The sequence below is a fragment of the Rhinatrema bivittatum genome, chromosome 1 (assembly GCF_901001135.1).
Source record: "Rhinatrema bivittatum chromosome 1, aRhiBiv1.1, whole genome shotgun sequence".
Taxonomy (NCBI): Eukaryota; Metazoa; Chordata; class Amphibia; order Gymnophiona; family Rhinatrematidae; genus Rhinatrema; species Rhinatrema bivittatum.
This window is the reverse complement of record NC_042615.1, coordinates 778,819,524-778,836,926: the sequence shown is the minus strand read 5'-3', so window position 1 is coordinate 778,836,926 and position 17,403 is coordinate 778,819,524. Positions and strand designations below refer to the sequence as shown.

General features: G+C 45.7%; 1 protein-coding gene across 2 annotated transcripts in view; it reads left to right on the top strand.

The window, feature by feature from the left end:
* The window catches only part of ME2 (malic enzyme 2), a 252,101-nt gene that overhangs the window by 45,765 nt on the left and 188,933 nt on the right, over nt 1-17,403 (top strand). For both annotated transcript variants that reach the window (XM_029580037.1, XM_029580031.1), the window contains exons 2-3: nt 3,454-3,565; nt 8,010-8,143. In XM_029580037.1, the coding sequence (XP_029435897.1) occupies nt 3,461-3,565; nt 8,010-8,143 (239 nt within the window). In that variant the 5' untranslated portion in view covers nt 3,454-3,460. The remainder of the gene's footprint in view (nt 1-3,453; nt 3,566-8,009; nt 8,144-17,403) is intronic.

Below are 17,403 nucleotides of genomic sequence, written 5' to 3'. Positions count from 1 at the left end.
TCCTGATTGTGAGTGGTTCTGCAAGGGATCTTCTGGTCAGCTGCAGATTCTTAGATATATATCTATATATATTTTTTTTCTCATGACGATTTGAGACGCACACTTGAGTTAAGGTAAGGCATTAAGTTGCTATTTGCAATACGAGCAACTCAATGCTGTATTAACACTGCACTTAAAGAAGCGATTGTGCTAGAGCAGGGGTCGGGAACCCATGGCTCGCGAGCCAGATATGGCTCTTTTGAGGGCTGCATCTGGCTCGCAGACAAGTGTCGCCATACTTCGCGGTTCCCCGCTGACCCAGCTGCTCCCCGGTCCTCCGCCGCCCGGGCTTAAAATGCTGTCAGCCCGGGCGGAACGCGGCAGGACAGCTGGAGTCAGCGGCACCGGCGTGCTCTCTTCTCCCCCCCCCCCCGCGGCCCGGAAGAGGAAGTGGAGAGCATCGGGTGCCTGCGCGGGAAGAAGAGACCACACTAGCGTGGAGAGCCGGGTGCCAGCGCTGGAGTCATCGGGTGCCTGCGCGGGAAGACCCGCGCAGGCACGCTAGTGTCCGACGGGAAGAAGACTGCAGCGCGGCTCGGAGGAAAATGAAAATCTTCAACCGCGGCCGATGGGACTCCGCCTTCGCCTCCGCGAGGGCTGAAAATGAAGGAGGTTAGCGTTGGGAGGTGGCTGCTGCTGCCGCGAGTTCCCGGGGGGGGGGGGAAGGGGGAGAGAGAGAGTGAATGAATGAGCGAGCAAGCATGTGTGTTTGAGATCCTGTGTGTGTGAGTGAGAGATTGCATGTATGTGAATGATTGAGAGCCTGTATATGTGAAAGAGAGTATGTCTGTGATTGAGATCCTGCCTGTGAGAGAGAGAGCATGAATGTAAGTTTACCATTGGGAACCTGTATGTGTAAGTTTGTAATTGAAAACCTGTTTGTTTGAAAGAGTATGTGTGTATGATTGAGATCCTTTGTGTGTGAGAGAGATCATGTGTATGTATGATTAAGAGCCTGTGTGTATAAGTAAGAGAGAGATCATGTGTGTCTGTGTCTGATTGACAGCTGGTTTAGGTGATGGAGCATGTGAGTATGTGATTGAGAGCCTGTGTTTAAATGAGAGAGAGAGACCATGTGTGTCTGTGTGATTGAGAGCTGATTTAGGTGAGGGAGCATGTGAGTATGTGATTGAGAGCCTGTGTTTAAATGAGAGAGAGAGACCATGTGTGTATGTGTGTGATTGAGAGCTGATTTAGGTGAGGGAGCATGTGAGTATGTGATTGAGAGCCTGTGTGTAAATGAGAGAAAGAGAGGACATGTTTGTAAGCATGTGAATGAGAGTCTGTGTGTGAGAGAAAAAGACAGCATGTATTTATGTGATTGAAAGCCTGTGTGTGTGTAAGCGTGAAAAGATAGACAGCATGTGTGTAAATGTGTAATTAAGAGCCTATATAAGTGAGAGAGAAAAAACATTTGTATATGTGAGTGACTGAGAGCATGTGTGTATAGGTGTGTCATTGAGAGCCAGTGTGAGAGAGAGCGCTGGTATGTGACTGAGAGAGGAGAAAGTTCCAAGCAAACCACCCCACCCTCCTGCTAATTCAGAACAATCTCAGGACACCTGGATATCAAACGTTCCCAGGTATGCAGAGCAAAAAAAATTTTTGTATCCTTATTATTTTTCATTACTGGATCTTTGTGTCTGCTATTTTGAAATATTTTGTTGGTATCTGGAAATGTTTTATATGAGTTTTTAATTATTGGATATTCCACTCATCAGCTGTTTCGAAATATGTTCTTTTTGTTAGTACAGTTTTACTGCTGATGATTTTATATTTCTTGATTTGTTTTATAAGGATGTGTGATGTTTCTTTTTTCCTTTGTTACACTGCATACAGAGACTCTGGCTTGTTGCAGTTTCCAATTCAGTTTTTGTCTGCATGCTTCTTGTTATGCGTTTTGGTCTCTTTATTCTATGTTAGGTGAGGGACAGCACGTGATTCAGGTGAGGTTTTCTGCTGGCGTGTAGTTTCTGTGTAGGACTCTATAGCAGCCTGACTTGGTCCGTTTTCCTAATAGGAGATGTATTGGTGTCTTAAGGCCTGGTGTAATATTTTCAGAGACTTATTGTACTTTAAAAGTGTGATCTTACATAAAATGCACACATTTACTTGTATTTAGTTTTAAACATATTATATGGCTCTCATGGAATTACATTTTAAAATATGTGGCGTTTATGGCTCTCTCAGCCAAAAAGGTTCCTGACCCCTGTGCTAGAGGCTCCATAAAGAGATTTAGAGGGGCAGTTTTCAAACTGTGTTGGGGCAAATGTGCATAGGTTTTATGCAGGGTGCTTGAGTTCTGAAATTTGCTGCAGGATCAAAATATGCACAATCAGTTGAACCTGCTTCTTCATGGGGTAATTTATCTATTTATTTATTTATTTATTTTGCTGGAAAAGTACAGGTAAAGATTTGAAAATGCCACCCATATACTCTCATTTTTTTCCTCCCTGATTCAATTCAAACACCTCCCTCCCCCCATGAAATGCCTCCTGTCAATGCAGCTATAAAAGTGTGCATGTTGTGGAAGAATGCCCAGCCTTTTTTTTTTTTTTTTTAGATAAGGTGTATTTTAGGATTTTAATGCAAGCATTTGTGCTTACTACTTTGGATCACTGCAATGCCTTATAAATAGGTTTGCCTGGGTGTTACTTTGAGGCATCAAAAATCATGTTAAATGCTGCAGCACGTTTAAGTGGGTGTCCATTGCGGAAACGTGTTTCCCCAGTTTGAAAGCTTTGCATTGGCTCCCATAGTTACAAAGGATTACATTTTTAAGATTTTAATTTTGACATTTTGAGCTGCACATGGGAGACAGGCCAGATTATTTGAAGACTTGTATGTCATGGTATTTATTGTCCACCTCATTCTTTGCAGCCAGCAGGGGCTTCCCTGCTGACTGACTGTGACTAGGACTGCCCATTTGCAGGAAACGAGAACTTGGGCCTTCTTGTGGGTTAGATCCAGTTTTATGGCATAGCCTTCCTACTGAGGTCCATCCGATTCAGGGTGATACATTCTTTTGGAAGCAGGTTAAGGCCTACTTATTCCGGTAGGTTTTTGGGGATTAGTTAAGGATGTCTCGGGGCTTTATATATGTTGGCATGGTTTGTGTATTTTAACATTTATGATGTTGTTGATACGCCCAGATAAGTTCTGGTAAGTAGACTGAGAATAAATTACTGTAAATAAATAAAATAGTTGCATGGAGGGAGAACAGTTTTTCAGCCAGCTGAATAGCCAAGGTAAATTGCTGTTTATCCAAGTAAATTGTTTTGAAAAAAATCATTCTGCCATTATGTCTTTAATGAAATGGATAATTGTAACAACCATTAGAGTGACTGAGATATGTTTAGTGTCTTCCTAATAGAATGATTTGCCTTTGTCTGCTTTTAATTCGCCCGGTTACAGAGCAGAAATGTTGTCCAGACTGAGAATGATTGCTGCTCCCTGCACGCTGGCGTGTCGTGTGCACACCAAAGAGAAGGGCAGAGCGCTGATGTTAAACCCCAGAACAAACAAGGTTTGTAAAATGTAGAAACTGTGGGGAAGGAGGAAGGGGAAGTTGTGGTATTGCTTGTATGAACATGTCTAGGTGAGGGAGGTTATGCATTTTGATGGACAGTTAGCTGGAAATGAAATTGGAGTCATTACCGATGATGAGATTTCAGAGCAGCAGAAAGGCACTGAAGGAGCTTGGGTGCCTGAAGATGGTAATTTTTAGTAGAAAAAAAGAGGTGATATTGCCACTGTTTTGATTTTTTATTTATTTATTTTATTTATATAAGACTTTTTATATACCGACTTTAGCAAATTAGATTTGAACAAAAACGGTTTACAATAATGAGCAAAATAATAAATATTATTCTTTTTCCTAAAGTGAAAGTAAAAATAAAATAAAAATAATAAAAAGTATGAATACAAATTAAATATTAAATATATATAAGTATAAATCGAAATTAAATTCCTGGGGGAATTCTGTGCAAAAAAATTTAAAATTCTGCACACACAAACTTAAAATTCTGCATACTTTATATTGGTCAAGATAACACAATATACATGCCAGTCTTTAAGTAAGTAATTTAAAATGTAATATAGAAAAAAGTTATTACTTAAAGATGCAGAATTTCCCTAGAAGTTCACTGTAAGAGTGTCTCTTCCACCCTCTCTCCTTACTCCCCTGGCCAGTCTTCTTTTACTCCTCCACTTGCCACTATCTTTACCCTCCCCCTCTAGGCTCAATCCCTTCCACTCTATCTCCACTCCCAGAGTTTGATCCCTCTCTTAGTACTGCCTTTCACACAGGCACTCTCTTGCTCTCACACACGCACATTCCGTCTCTCTAGTGCGCATACACCCCCCCTCATACATGCTCTGTCTCTCTTATTTATTTATTTATTTTTTAGATTTTTATATACCGGTGTTCCTGTATGAAATACAGATCACATCGGTTTACATTGAAACAGAACATAAAATTACGCCAAGAGGCGGTACATGTATATGTGTGTATATATATATATATATATATATATATATATATATATCTTGCATATACATATCCCCTCATACAGGCTCTGTCTCTCTCGCATATACATATCCCCCTCATACAGGCTCTCTCTCTGTCTCTCATGCACGCACACCTACACACCTTCATACAGACTCCCCGCTCTCTCTTGCACACCCCCATACAAGCTCATTCTCTCTCACTCGCACGCGCACATACACACACACCCTCATACAGGCTCCCTCTTTCGCACACCCACACCCTCATAAGGGTTCCCTCTTTTGCGCACACACACACCCTCATACGGGCTTTCTGTTTCGCACATGCGCACAAACATGCACGCACCCTCATACGAGCTCCCTCTTTCGTACACACACACACACACACACACGCACACACACACACCCTCACCCGGGCTCCCTCTTGCACACACCCTCACCCTCATACGGGCTTCGTCTTTCGCGCACACCCACACCCTCACCCTCATACGGGCTCCCTCTTTTGCGCACACACACACACACCCTCATACGGGCTCCCTCTTTTGCACACGCACACACACACACACACACACACACCCCTCATACAGGCTCCCTCTTTCGTGCACACACACACACACACACACCCTCATACAGGCTCCCTCTTTCGCGCACACACACACCCTCATACAGGCTCCCTCTTTCACACGCGCGCGCACACACACACACACCCCCTCATACGGGCTCCCTCTTGCACACACCCTCACCCTCATATGGGCTCCCTCTTTCATGCACACCCACACCTTCACCCTCATACGGGCTCCCTCTTTCGCGCACACACCCCCCCTCAAATGGGCTTCCTGTTTCGCACACATCCACACACACACACCCTCATACGGGCTCCCTCTTTTGCACACGCACACACACATGCACACACTCTCATACGGGCTCCCTCTCTCTCCCCTTCACATACACCCTCACTCAGGCTACCTATGTCTTTCTTTTACAAACCCCTGCACATAGACTCACTCTCTTGCGCGCGCGCACACACACACACACACACACACACACACACACCCCCTCGCACAGGCTCCCTCTCTCCCAAATAAACATGCACCCTCACACAAACACAATCCCTTTTTCACACAAACCAGCACCCATGTACACTCTCCTTACATGGGCTCCCTCTCTCTGGCACCCACACCCATGCACCCTCACACATGCGCTCTCTCTCTCTCTCTCATTCCCCAGGCTCGCAGTCTTACACATACACTCATATTCATTCTCACCTGGTGCCTGCTTCATGTTTGCCACAAGTGGGACGGCCTCTGCTCGCAGCACACTGGGGCCTTTTCCATCTTTGCCGCAAGTCGAGGCTGTCCTGCTCTTGGCGAAGATCAAGCAGGCTCAGGCATGCTGTGAGCGGAGGCTGTCCTGCTTGTGGCACAGGCCCAGATACGCTACGAGCAGAGGCCATCCCACAAGGGCCTGCACCGCAAGCAGAGCCTTCCCTCTTATGCTGAAGATGAAACAGACCTTAGCGTCCAGTGGGTGAGCCTACTCCGTCTTCGCTATGAGTGGGACGGCTTCCACTCACTGCATGCCGGGGACCTTGGTGAATTCTGTGCAGGAGGGGAATTCTGAGGTCTGCAGTAGCGCAGAATTCCACCAGGACTAAATATGGTTCCTTATCTTCCTGCTAGACCAGTCATCAGGCATGGTATTTTCTAGTCTTCCACAGCTGACGGAGACAGGGGACACACTTCTTTTATGATCTTACTCTGGGCTATAAGGGAAGGGTGATCCTGGCCAATCTCCAGCAGCTATAGATGTGAGCATAGCTCCTAGAATCCTGGTTCATTCTTGGCCTTGTTGAGCCCAAGGTTCCTGGAGCAACTGTCCATTAGGACTGCTTCTCCCCCCTTAGTAGCCCGCTCCTGTTTAGGAAAAAGAAAACTCTCCCGGTTGAGCTTTCCTCAAGTCCCCTCACATACCCCTAGGCATCTGGTGTGTACTCTGCTAGAGGGGTTCCCTGTCCTCCATCCCAGAGAATTGGGAACCTGAGGTGAGTATTAGGAATGTGGGCTGCTCTCTCCATCCCCTTCCTCTGCCTCCCCCTTTTTTCTTCCTGCTCTGCTTTTTGTGTCTGTCTGCCACTTCTTTCCTTCTGGGTGCTGTGGGCATCATTAGAATTTAAAAAAAAAAAAAAAAAGATGAAATAGAGCGACAGGAAAGAAACACCAAGACCCTTAGCAGCGGGCCATGTCTGTCGGTATGGGGACCTAGGAGATGGTGAGCACATGATTTGTTTTTGACCCCCGGGGCCCTGAGGGAGAGTGCAAGCCACGCAACAGAGTATCATGACTGTGCTATTGCTCTTGTAGCGAGGAGTTTAGCGTGAGGCTGTGGTAGGCCACATATGGGGTGGGTCTCCGTGGGAGTCGGCAGCAACTAGCCGGGAACAGTGCTAAGCTAGGCAGGTTGTGGATTTTTCCCATATCAGAAGCCATGGCTGCAAAAAAAAAAAAAAAAAGCAGCAGTAGGATAGCAGCGAATGCTCACTGAGGACGGCATAATTCTCAGTGGCTTTCTCCCCTCAACTCCCACCTGAAAAAAAAAAAAAGTCCATACTGTAAAGCCAAAAGTAGGTGGTCTTGTGGTACTAAGATGCCAACAGGGGCAGGTTTCTTGTGCTCGGTAGGTGGCTGGGATGTGGAGCAGACTCCCCCACAATGTATTTGGCCACTCTCTCCCAGGAAGGGCAGGAGCAGGCAGGGAACCTTTTGGAATAGCAGCAGCATCTGGAGGGGTGTAACTTCATATTCTGAAGGCCTACGAATCTCACAGGGCCTTTTACCAGAGGAGACTCCATTGGAGGCCTCCGCATTAGGGAAGCACAAAGTTGAGCTATGCTGAGGGTTGGAGATCCTGTGGACCTCTCAGGTGGTCCCTACAGTGGGTCCCCTAGGTGCAATCCTATTAGAATCTGTATGCAGCATGTATTAGGCCTTGCCCTGCCTCTGCCACCCCCACCCATTGCCTGGGTCCTCTAAAGTCCCAGAGGAGAAGGTCTGCCTCAGCAGCAGGCAGGATGTTTTGCCCAGGTCTTTTGCCTGGTTAATGTTAGCAAGTACTGTCCTTTTGAAACCCCAGTTCTCATGTTCTAAATGCACTATTCATTGGTATAAACAAACATAGATATCCCCAAAAAATTAATAAAATGTAGTGCTTCTTATATATATCCTCCCAAAGGAGATTGTATTACTTTTAATAGATATAGAAATTTATTTTGTGCAAACCTGGCAGAAAAAAGTATTTCTAATTGTCTGTTTAGCAGCAGCACCAAATCCCATGGACCAGAGTTTAATCCTGCACTAGGCTTTTATCCTAATGTCCTTCAGGTTTACTATAAATAGACAGTTGCATAAAGTACTGTGGTGTCTGTCCTGGATAATGCCTGTGGGTTTAAATGTATTTTATGTTTCCAGGGAATGGCATTCACGTTGGAGGAACGTCAGATACTTGGACTTCAGGGACTCCTGCCACCTAAAATAGAGTCGCAGGACATCCAAGCCTTACGTTTCCATAATAATTTGAAGAAAATGAATGATCCATTGCAAAAGTAAGAGTTTTATCAGATTTCTTCCTACTGTGGCACAAGTCTAACAGGGTCCCAGGGAAGTTGCTCATTTCTAAGAATGAACTTGAATTGGTATGAAACACTTTGTCAAGTATTCTGAAAGTATTTCTTTCAATGCTCTTCATGTACAATAAAGGTCTTCACATTTTTTTGAAGATGCAAAGCCAAATCTTTCTTTCTTTATAATCAACACCTTGTCTTTCTCATCTAGAAAAGTTGCAGTGACACATTCTTAAATACACTAGGCACATCCGACCAAATTGTGGGTTGGGACCCCAGATGAGGTCGCAGAACCTTCAGTTTGGTTCATCAGTGCCTCAAATGACAGGACTGACTGTTCGAGTGACGACAGCAGCAGCATTAGTAGTGGAATTTGGCATAGGGCTTATGAGCCAGTACACACTCACAGGCCCTACAGTGGCACTGTCCTTTCATGAGTTTCTTTTGTAATGGGAAGACATGTACAAGGAGGGATCAAGACTGCTGCAGGGCCTGTGAGCTTGCACTAGTCTACAGGCCCTCTACTGACTTTTATTAGTAATGCTGCTGTCGCTGCTGCTTGCAGATAACTTTCAGGCCTAGGATCAGTCATGAGTGAAGGGGATGGGAGAGAAGGGCTGAATATGCATGGGCCAGTGGAGCATGCCACTGCTTCTCTTCCCTCCCTCACCGCTGAACCTACTCAAGAGAAAAATGTTGCCCCTTTCATCAGCCTGTTCCCTTTTTTCCACCAGTTGTCATCCATTTTTGGTCCATGACCAAAAGAATAAGCTTCCACTGACCCGAATAGAAAGGAAGGATGAGAGACAGGAGGCATTTGAGAACTGGATAAAGTGAAGACAGGTTGGCTGTGGAGGGAGTAGGAGAATGTCAGAAGATCCACTGGGAAGGTGTAAGAACTAGGGGTTGAGAGGGGATCAGCTGGGGGTAAGGGAAGAAGCAAGAGGGGATGGGAGATGAGTGAAGAGGGACTGGATGGGGTGAAAGGGAAGGGATGACAGAGGATCACTTGGAGGTTATAAGAAGGGCTTGGGGTGAGAGAGGATCAGTTGGAAGGGATGGGGAGAGGTTGTATGTGTGCAGCTGGTGCAAAGAGCTCATGTCTCTCGGAGAATGAGTCTGATCTCTGGAGGCGAGAGAGGCAGACCTGGAGGAGCTGAGGCAGAGATCTTCAGGGACATAGTAGCCAAGCCCCAACTCCAGTCTGGCAGCCCTGGTGCTACCTTGGAGGAAGAAGGTCTCCTGGTTAGAGAGCATCAACGTGGTGTGGCAGGAAATGATCCTGTAGCAAGGACCTGCTCGCCATGTCCTCTCTTACCGAGGATGTGTCTCCCAGGACTACTGCCTAGGACGGAAGTGTTAGGTTGGCTGTCATAGTTGGTGATTCGATTATTAGGAATGTAGATGGCTGGGTGGTGGGTGTGAGGATCATCTGGTAACATGCCTACCTGGTGCAAAGGTGGCGGACCTCACACGTCACCTAGGTAGGATTTTAGACAGTGCTGAGGAGGAGCCAGCTGTTGTGGTATACGTGGGCAACAACGATAATGGAAAATGTGGGAGGGAGGTTCTGGAAGCCAAATTTATGCTCTTAGGTAGAAAATTGAAAAGCAGAAACTCCAGGGTAGCATTCTCTGAAATGTTATCTGTTCCACATGCAGGTCCCTAGAGGCAGGCAGAGCTCTGGAGTCTCAATGTGTGGATGAGCCGATGGTGCAGGCAAGAGGGGGTTCAGTTTTGTAAGGAACTGGGGAGCCTTTTGGGAAAGGGGGAGTCTTTTCCGAAGGGATGGGCTCCACCTTAACCAGGGTGGAACCAGGCTGCTGCGCTAACCTTTAAAAAGGAGAGAGAGCAGCTTTTAAAGTAGAACAAAGGAGAAAGCCGATAGTTGCTCAGCAGCGCATGGTTCGGAGGGAAGTATCTTTGAAGGATATTCATGAAGCATTAGAGTTAGGGCATCCCAACAGAGCGGTTCCAATAATAAGAAAAGTAGTCTATGTGCCTATAAGTAAAGAATCACCTGAGCTAAAAGATTCCAAATTCCCTCTACGTACCCGGATCAGTCCAAACTGCTGGGTTTTGCCTCCCTTCCGGCAGATGGAGACAGAGAAAAACTTGAAGAGCACCCCCTCTTAACCTGGTGTGCCACCTGCATCTCTTCAGTATTTCTCAGTCTCCAGTAGATGGAGGTGGTGCAAAACCTGAGGTGTTGAACCAACTCTTCAGTTCCAACAAAAAAAATAAATACACAAAGGCAGACTTCTGGAAGGTCTCAATCCTGGTCTCATTCTTTGGGGCCGTAGACCCCCTCAAGATGAGGTCTGTCAAGCGCCCCTGGGTTCCAAGTCCTCTCAATGAGATTTAGTTGGCCCATTCCTTGGTTCCTGTGGTAGGCAGACAAATATCCCTGTTTTACGAGGAGTGGGCCAAGATAACCTCTGACCAGTGGGTCCTAAGCATCATAGAACACGCCTACGCATTAGAACTTGCTCAGCCTCTTCCAGACCGTGCGGCTTCCGCTTGAAAGAACAGATTATTCGCCAGACCCTCCAACGCTTGCAGTGCCTACGGGCCATCGTTCCCCAGGAGCAGTGGAAGACAGGGTGTTATTCCATCTATTTTGTGGTCCCAAAGAAGGAAGGCTCCTTCCGGCTGATCCTGGATCTGAAAAAGGTGAACAAAGCCCTCAAAGTGCCACATTTCCGGATGGAGACCCTGCGTTCGGTCATTGCGGTGGTCTGCAGTGAGGAATTCTTGGCTTCCCTGGATTTTACAGAAGCGTACTTGCACATCGCTATCCTTAGGGATCACTAGAGCTTTCTTCACTTCATGATCCTCGGAATGTATTTCCAGTTCTGTGCTCTCCCATTTGGTCTCACTATGGCTAGCCGCACTTTCATCAAGGTGATGGTAGTTTTGGTGGTGGCAGCTCTCAGAAGGGAGGGTGTGCTGGTTCACCTGTACCTGGACAACTGGCTCATTTGGGTGAAGTCGAGAGATGGCGTTCGCCAAAGTCATGCATCTTCTGGAATCCCTCGGCTGGGTCGTCAATCAGGCCAAATGTCACCTTCTTCCATCTCAAGTACTGGACTTCTTGAGGGCCAGGTTTGACATCTGCATGGGAAAGGTATTTCTCCAGGAGGAATGGAGCAGCAAATGATGCAGAAAGTTCATCACCTCTTGTAGGTTCCAAGGTCTGGGAGTACTTGCAGGTCCTCGACTCCATGGCGTCCACTTTGGAGTTGGTCCCGTGGGTGTCTGCTCATATGCGGACGTTACAGAGAACGTTACTCTCCCACTGGTATCCAATGTCAGAAGAATTTCAGGTTCTCTTACTGCTTACAGAGTCTGTCAGGTCCAGTCTTGGGTGGTGGCTTGTCCCAGATCACTTGAGTCTTGGAGTGGACCTCGAGGTGCCTCAGTGGGTGTTAGTGACCATGGATGCCAGTCTCTCCAGTTGGAGAGCGGTGTGCCAGTCTCGTTCGGTTCAGGACCAGTGGTCATCAGAGGAGGTGAACTGGTCCATCAAATGCCCAGAAATGAGAGCGGTATGTCTGCACTGCAGAACGTCCTGCCTCTGGTATGCAACCGGGCAGTGCGAGACTTGTCCGACAGTGCTACGATGGTGGCTTACATCAACTGTCAAGGAGGTACCAAGAGTTATCCGGTAGCTGCAGAAGCGGAGCAGCTCATGGGCTGGGTGGAGCAGCATCTCGCCTTGCTGGCGGTCTCGCACATTGCGGGAACAGACAATGTGGAAGCGGATTTTCTGAGCTGGCAGTGGCTAAACCCCAGAGAGTGGGAACTTTCAGACAAAGTGATGTCCCTTGTCTCTCACAGATGGGGGCCCTCACCATCTGGACTTGATGGCGACTCAAAGGAATGCCAAGGCTCCACGCTTCTTCAGTAGCAGAAGAGAACACCGAGCGGAAGTGGTCGATGCGCTGGTGCTCCCATGGCCGACCGATGTTCTCCTTTATGCGTTCCCTCCTTGGCCTCTGATAGGCAAGATTCTCCGAAGGGTAGAAGTTCATTCCAGGACTGTAATCTTGGTAGCCCTGGAGTGGACCCAGCAGCCCTGGTTCATGGACTTAATCAATTTCGCAGTGGACGGTCCCCTGTGACTAGGTCATCTCCCAAATCTGCTTCGTTAAAGCCCTGTATTTTTCGACCAGGCGGATTGCTTTTGTCTAGCGACCTGGCTTTTGAGAGGTGGAAATTGAGGAAGAAAGGTTATCCGGAGGATGTAATTACCACTCTACTTCAGGCTCAGAAGTCCTCCACTTCTTTGACTTATGACAGGGTGTGGAGAGTCTTCGAATCGTGGTGTCACGAGCAGGGGGTTCTCCCTCATCAATCCTCGGTGGCGCAAATCCTGGCATTCTTACAGAAAGGCTTAAACAAAGGGTTGTCCTTAAATTCCCTCCGAGTGCAGGTGGCGGCCTTTGGCGTGCCTCAGAGGCAAAGTTCATGGTATGGCTCTTGCTGTGCATCCAGATGTGGTACACTTCCTCAGGGGGTGAAGCGTTTGAATCCCCCATTCCGTCAGCTATGTCCATCTTAGAGCCTTAATTTAGTATTAAGAGTCTGAGTTGAACCCCTTTGGAACCTCTTAAGAAGGCCACCTTGAAGGATCTCACTTTGAAAGTGGTGTTTTTGTTGGCAATCTTTTCAGCAAGGAGGGTATCTGAGCTCCAAGCTCTTTCTTGCAGAGAGCCCTTTTTGTGCATTTCCAACTCCGGAGTGTCTCTCAGAACAGTTCCATCCTTTTTGCCCAAAGATGTTTCGGCCTTTCATCTGAATCAATTTGTGGAACTTCTGGCCTTTCCTAATGTTGAGTCAGATGTGCCTCACGCTATGGAGTTGAGGCGCCTTGATGTCAGAAGGGTTCTGTTGCATTATCTTGAGGTCATGAATGCCTTCCGATTTTCTAATCATCTGTTCGTTTAGTGGAGTGGCGTTAAGAAGGGTCACAAAACGTCTAAGGCGACCATAGCCCATTGGTTGAAAGAGATCATTGCTTCCGCTTACATTTTGTCTCGGCTGGCCTGTGCCTGATGGATTAAAAGCACATTCGATTCGATCTCAGGCTCCTTCCTAGGCAGAAAGCCAGTTGGTCTCTCCACAAGAAAGTTGCAGGGCAGTAACGTGGAAGTCTCTACACGCTTTTGTTCGGCACTACTGTTTGGACATCCAGGCACTGGTTCTTACCTGCTAATTTTCATTCCTTTAGTACCATGGAACAGTCCAGATGCCCTCCCTTTGAGGGTTTTTTTTTCACTCAGTTTTCTTGAGAGTCCGCTCTGATTATCCCATAGACTGAAGAAGGCTACAGGTTTCTCCTTATCCTGGGTTCGGTTTTTTCACATGTTCATTTTTATTTGGTTGGTTTTCTTCTTGTCCTTTGCTTGATCTACGCTACTTATTATGCTCTGCTTTGGTAATGTTCATACTAAAGAGATGCAGGTGCACACTAGGTTAAGAGGGGGTGCTCTTCAAGTTTTTTTCTGTCTCCATCTGTTGGAAGGGAGGCAAAACCCAGCAGCCTGGACTGATTGTGGTAATACAGGAACGAAAATTAGCAGGTAAGAACCAATTTTCCTTTATCCCTGACAACTGAAAAGTAGAATGTTAATACAAACAAAAACCCCACATTGAAATGTTTGTACACTAATGCCAGAAATCTAAGAAGTAAGATGGGAGAATTAGAATGTACAGTAGTGAATGATGACATAGACTTAATTGGCATCTCAGAGACATGGTGGAAGGAGGATAACCAATGGGACAGTGCTATACCAGGGTACAAATTATATTGCAATGATAGAGAGGAGCATTTTGTGGAAGGGGTTAATAAACATGTGGATAAAGGTGAACCGGTAGATGTAGTGTATTTGGATTTTCAGAAGGCGTTTGACAAAGTCCCTCATGAGAGGCTTCTACGAAAACTAAAAAGTCATGAGATAGGAGGCGATGTCCTTTCGTGGATTACAAGCTGGTTAAAAGACAGGAAACAGAGAATAGGATTAAATGGTCAATTTTCTCAGTGGAAAAGGGTAAACAGTGGAGTGCCTCAGGGATCTGTACTTGGACCGGTGCTTTTCAATATATATATATAAATGATCTGGAAAGGAATACGAGTGAGGTTATCAAATTTGCAGATGATACAAAATTATTCAGAGTAGTTAAATCACAAGCAGACTGTGATACATTGCAGGAGGACCTTGCAAGACTTGAAGATTGGACATCCAAATGGCAGATGAAATTTAATGTGGACAAGTGCAAGGTGTTGCATATAGGGAAAAATAACTGTTGCCGTAGTTACACGATGTTAGGTTCCATATTAGGAGCTACCACCCAGGAAAAAGATCTAGGCATCATAGTGGATAATACTTTAAAATCGTCAGCTCAGTGTGCTGCAGCAGTCAAAAAAGCAAATAGAATGTTAGGAATTATTAGGAAGGGAATGGTTAATAGAACGGAAAATGTCATATTGCCTCTATATCTCTCCATGGTGAGACCACAACTTGAATACTGTGTACAATTCTGGTCGCCGCATCTCAAAAAAGATATAGTTGCGATGGAGAAGGTACAGAGAAGGGCAACCAAAATGATAAAGAGGATGGAACAGCTTCCCTATGAGGAAAGGCTGAAGAGGTTAGGGCTGTTCAGCTTGGAGAAGAGATGGCTGAGGGGGGATATGATAGAGGTCTTTAAGATCATGAGAGGTCTTGAACGAGTAGATGTGACTCGGTTATTTACACTTTCGAATAATAGAAGGACTAGGGGGCATTCCATGAAGTTAGCAAGTAGCATATTTAAGACTAATCGGAGAAAATTCTTTTTCACTCAATGCACAATAAAGCTCTGGAATTTGTTGCCAGAGGATGTGGTTAGTGCAGTTAGTGTAGCTGGGTTCAAAAAAGGTTTGGATACGTTCTTGGAGGAGAAGTCCATTAATGGCTATTAATCAAGTTTACTTAGGGAATAGCCACTGCTATTAATTGCATCAGTAGCATGGGATCTTCTTAGTGTGTGGGTAATTGCCAGGTTCTTGTGGCCTGGTTTTGGCCTCTGTTGGAAACAGGATGCTGGGCTTGATGGACCCTTAGTCTGACCCAGCATGGCAATTTCTTATGTTTTTATTTTGGAGATGAGTGGTGCCTTGTCCGGGATGGCATAGAGTACAACAGGACTTTATGGGTAGAAATCCCTTGTGTGTTGGGGAAGAGTATAGCGATAGGATAATACTACTGTATGTGTATGGAAAATATGGCTTTAAGATTTCTGTGACATTTTCTGTGACAATGTACTTCTGAGCAACCAGTTCTGGCCAGTTTAATGGACTTTCTTGTGTACGTGCAAAAAGGAGCCAACACCCCAGAGACTGAATTTGATTGGACTAAAAAGTGACCTATCCTATTAGTGACCGGAAGAAGAAAATACACCCAGGAAGCTTGTCAATGCATTCTTATTGGACACAATGTAAAGTTTAAAAAGCAGTGCACAGCGCAGTAACACTGAATAGATTTAGAGCTGACACCCTTGCTGTATTGCTCGCTATTCTGGAACAAATTAACTTCCTCTTTTTTGTTCCTCTTTTTGTCTTTGTCTTTTCATTAATAAAACTTGCGTTTTAGATTATCAACTGTGACTGCAGCTTCATTACTCAGATCTACATTTGGTAGCAGAGGATGGTTCCGGTTATGTGACTCAGACCCCAGCACCGCATCAGACGAATCTCCTGGCTGAACAAACTGATCGGACGACATACCACATTGGAGCTCAGACGCGAGTGGAAATCCATGTGGAAACCCATGTGAAGAGAGAACTCGGATGAGAGGTCATCGCGAGAATAAGTATTAAACCCTCGGATACGAACCTCCTCGGGGCGTCATCGCGAAGGTTAAGCTGCCAGGGGTAGCTAGACTGTTTTTTATTTTTAAGCAGCACGTGCTCGACATATACACCTCTGCTTAAGACCCGATAGTCGCCATCCTTTACGGAAGGGCACAGCACGCTGGAAACGCTGTTCGGTGAGAAATACGTCCAGTTGCAGGAAATCATCCGGATACGGCTCTGCAACCAACCGGAAAGGTAGAAATAGGAGACACCGAGTGGAGAAAGAATTTCATCCAAAAGACTTGGAAGGATCCTGTATACGTTGGACCCTTCACTGTTACAGCAGTAACCCCGACAGCAGTGAAACTTGGACAAGACACTGTGTGGACTCATCTTAAAGACATTAGACTCCAACATAAAGTGGTCCCCTTTGACATAATTGAATAGGATAAGAACTGTGATGAACCTCAACCCCTTGATTTGCGTCTTTTATTGTTGGGTCAAGATTTTTGCTGTTATTTTTGTTGTTGTCTCCAGCGTTGCTTTTATTTTGTATTTTTGCCGCAATATTCGTTTGCTCTAGGATAAGATAAGATAGAAAAGATAGGATCTGTTATTCACATAGAACTTATTGTTTCGGGGGGGGGGGGGGGAGGGGCTCTCTAAACCCACCCCATATTTCTCCTTGCCAATTCACTTCTCTTTGTTTTGGTATTTGTTACTGTGATTTAGGTAGAGTTTAGATTAAGAATCGGCCATGTAGAATAGATAAGATAAGACTGCAGGTACCTTTCTTTCTTTCTTTCTTTCTCCATTTATATTTATCATTTACCCTTTTCTTTTAACTTCTTGTCTTTTTTCCGTATTCGTGATGGTGATCACCATGTGCGTGCGTTTCTCACACCTTTCCTTCTTACCACTCTTCACTACTTCTTCCACACTCTCTCTTACCCTGTACCTTCGTTAAATGGAAACTCATGGGTGAATGGTGTTCTCAGATTAGTGCAACTTATTAACGATACTGATGTGTGCCTGGTATGTGTTCCCCATTGTTTCGCCTTCGGACAGGCAGACGGAATAGTTGTTGGAGCTGAAAGAACAGACCTATTCAGCCCTGACTATGCTCAACTCCCTACTAATGAAACCTGGAGTGCACATTGTCCGAAGGTAAAATTTCCCCCATTGACAGGCAGTGCCCCAAGTGCGTCATATTTGTGCATTGTGAATACAACTGATGGTTACGAATCCCTAATCAAAATTCCCTGCAATTTTACATATAACATCCTTACACAAATTTGGCATATCAGTGTGGGAACTGAATACCTTTGGTACAATTTCGAAACTGATCAAGTCATGGCTGGGTATTTCTCGGAGGTTAAGATTACATCTGTTTTCCATGCATC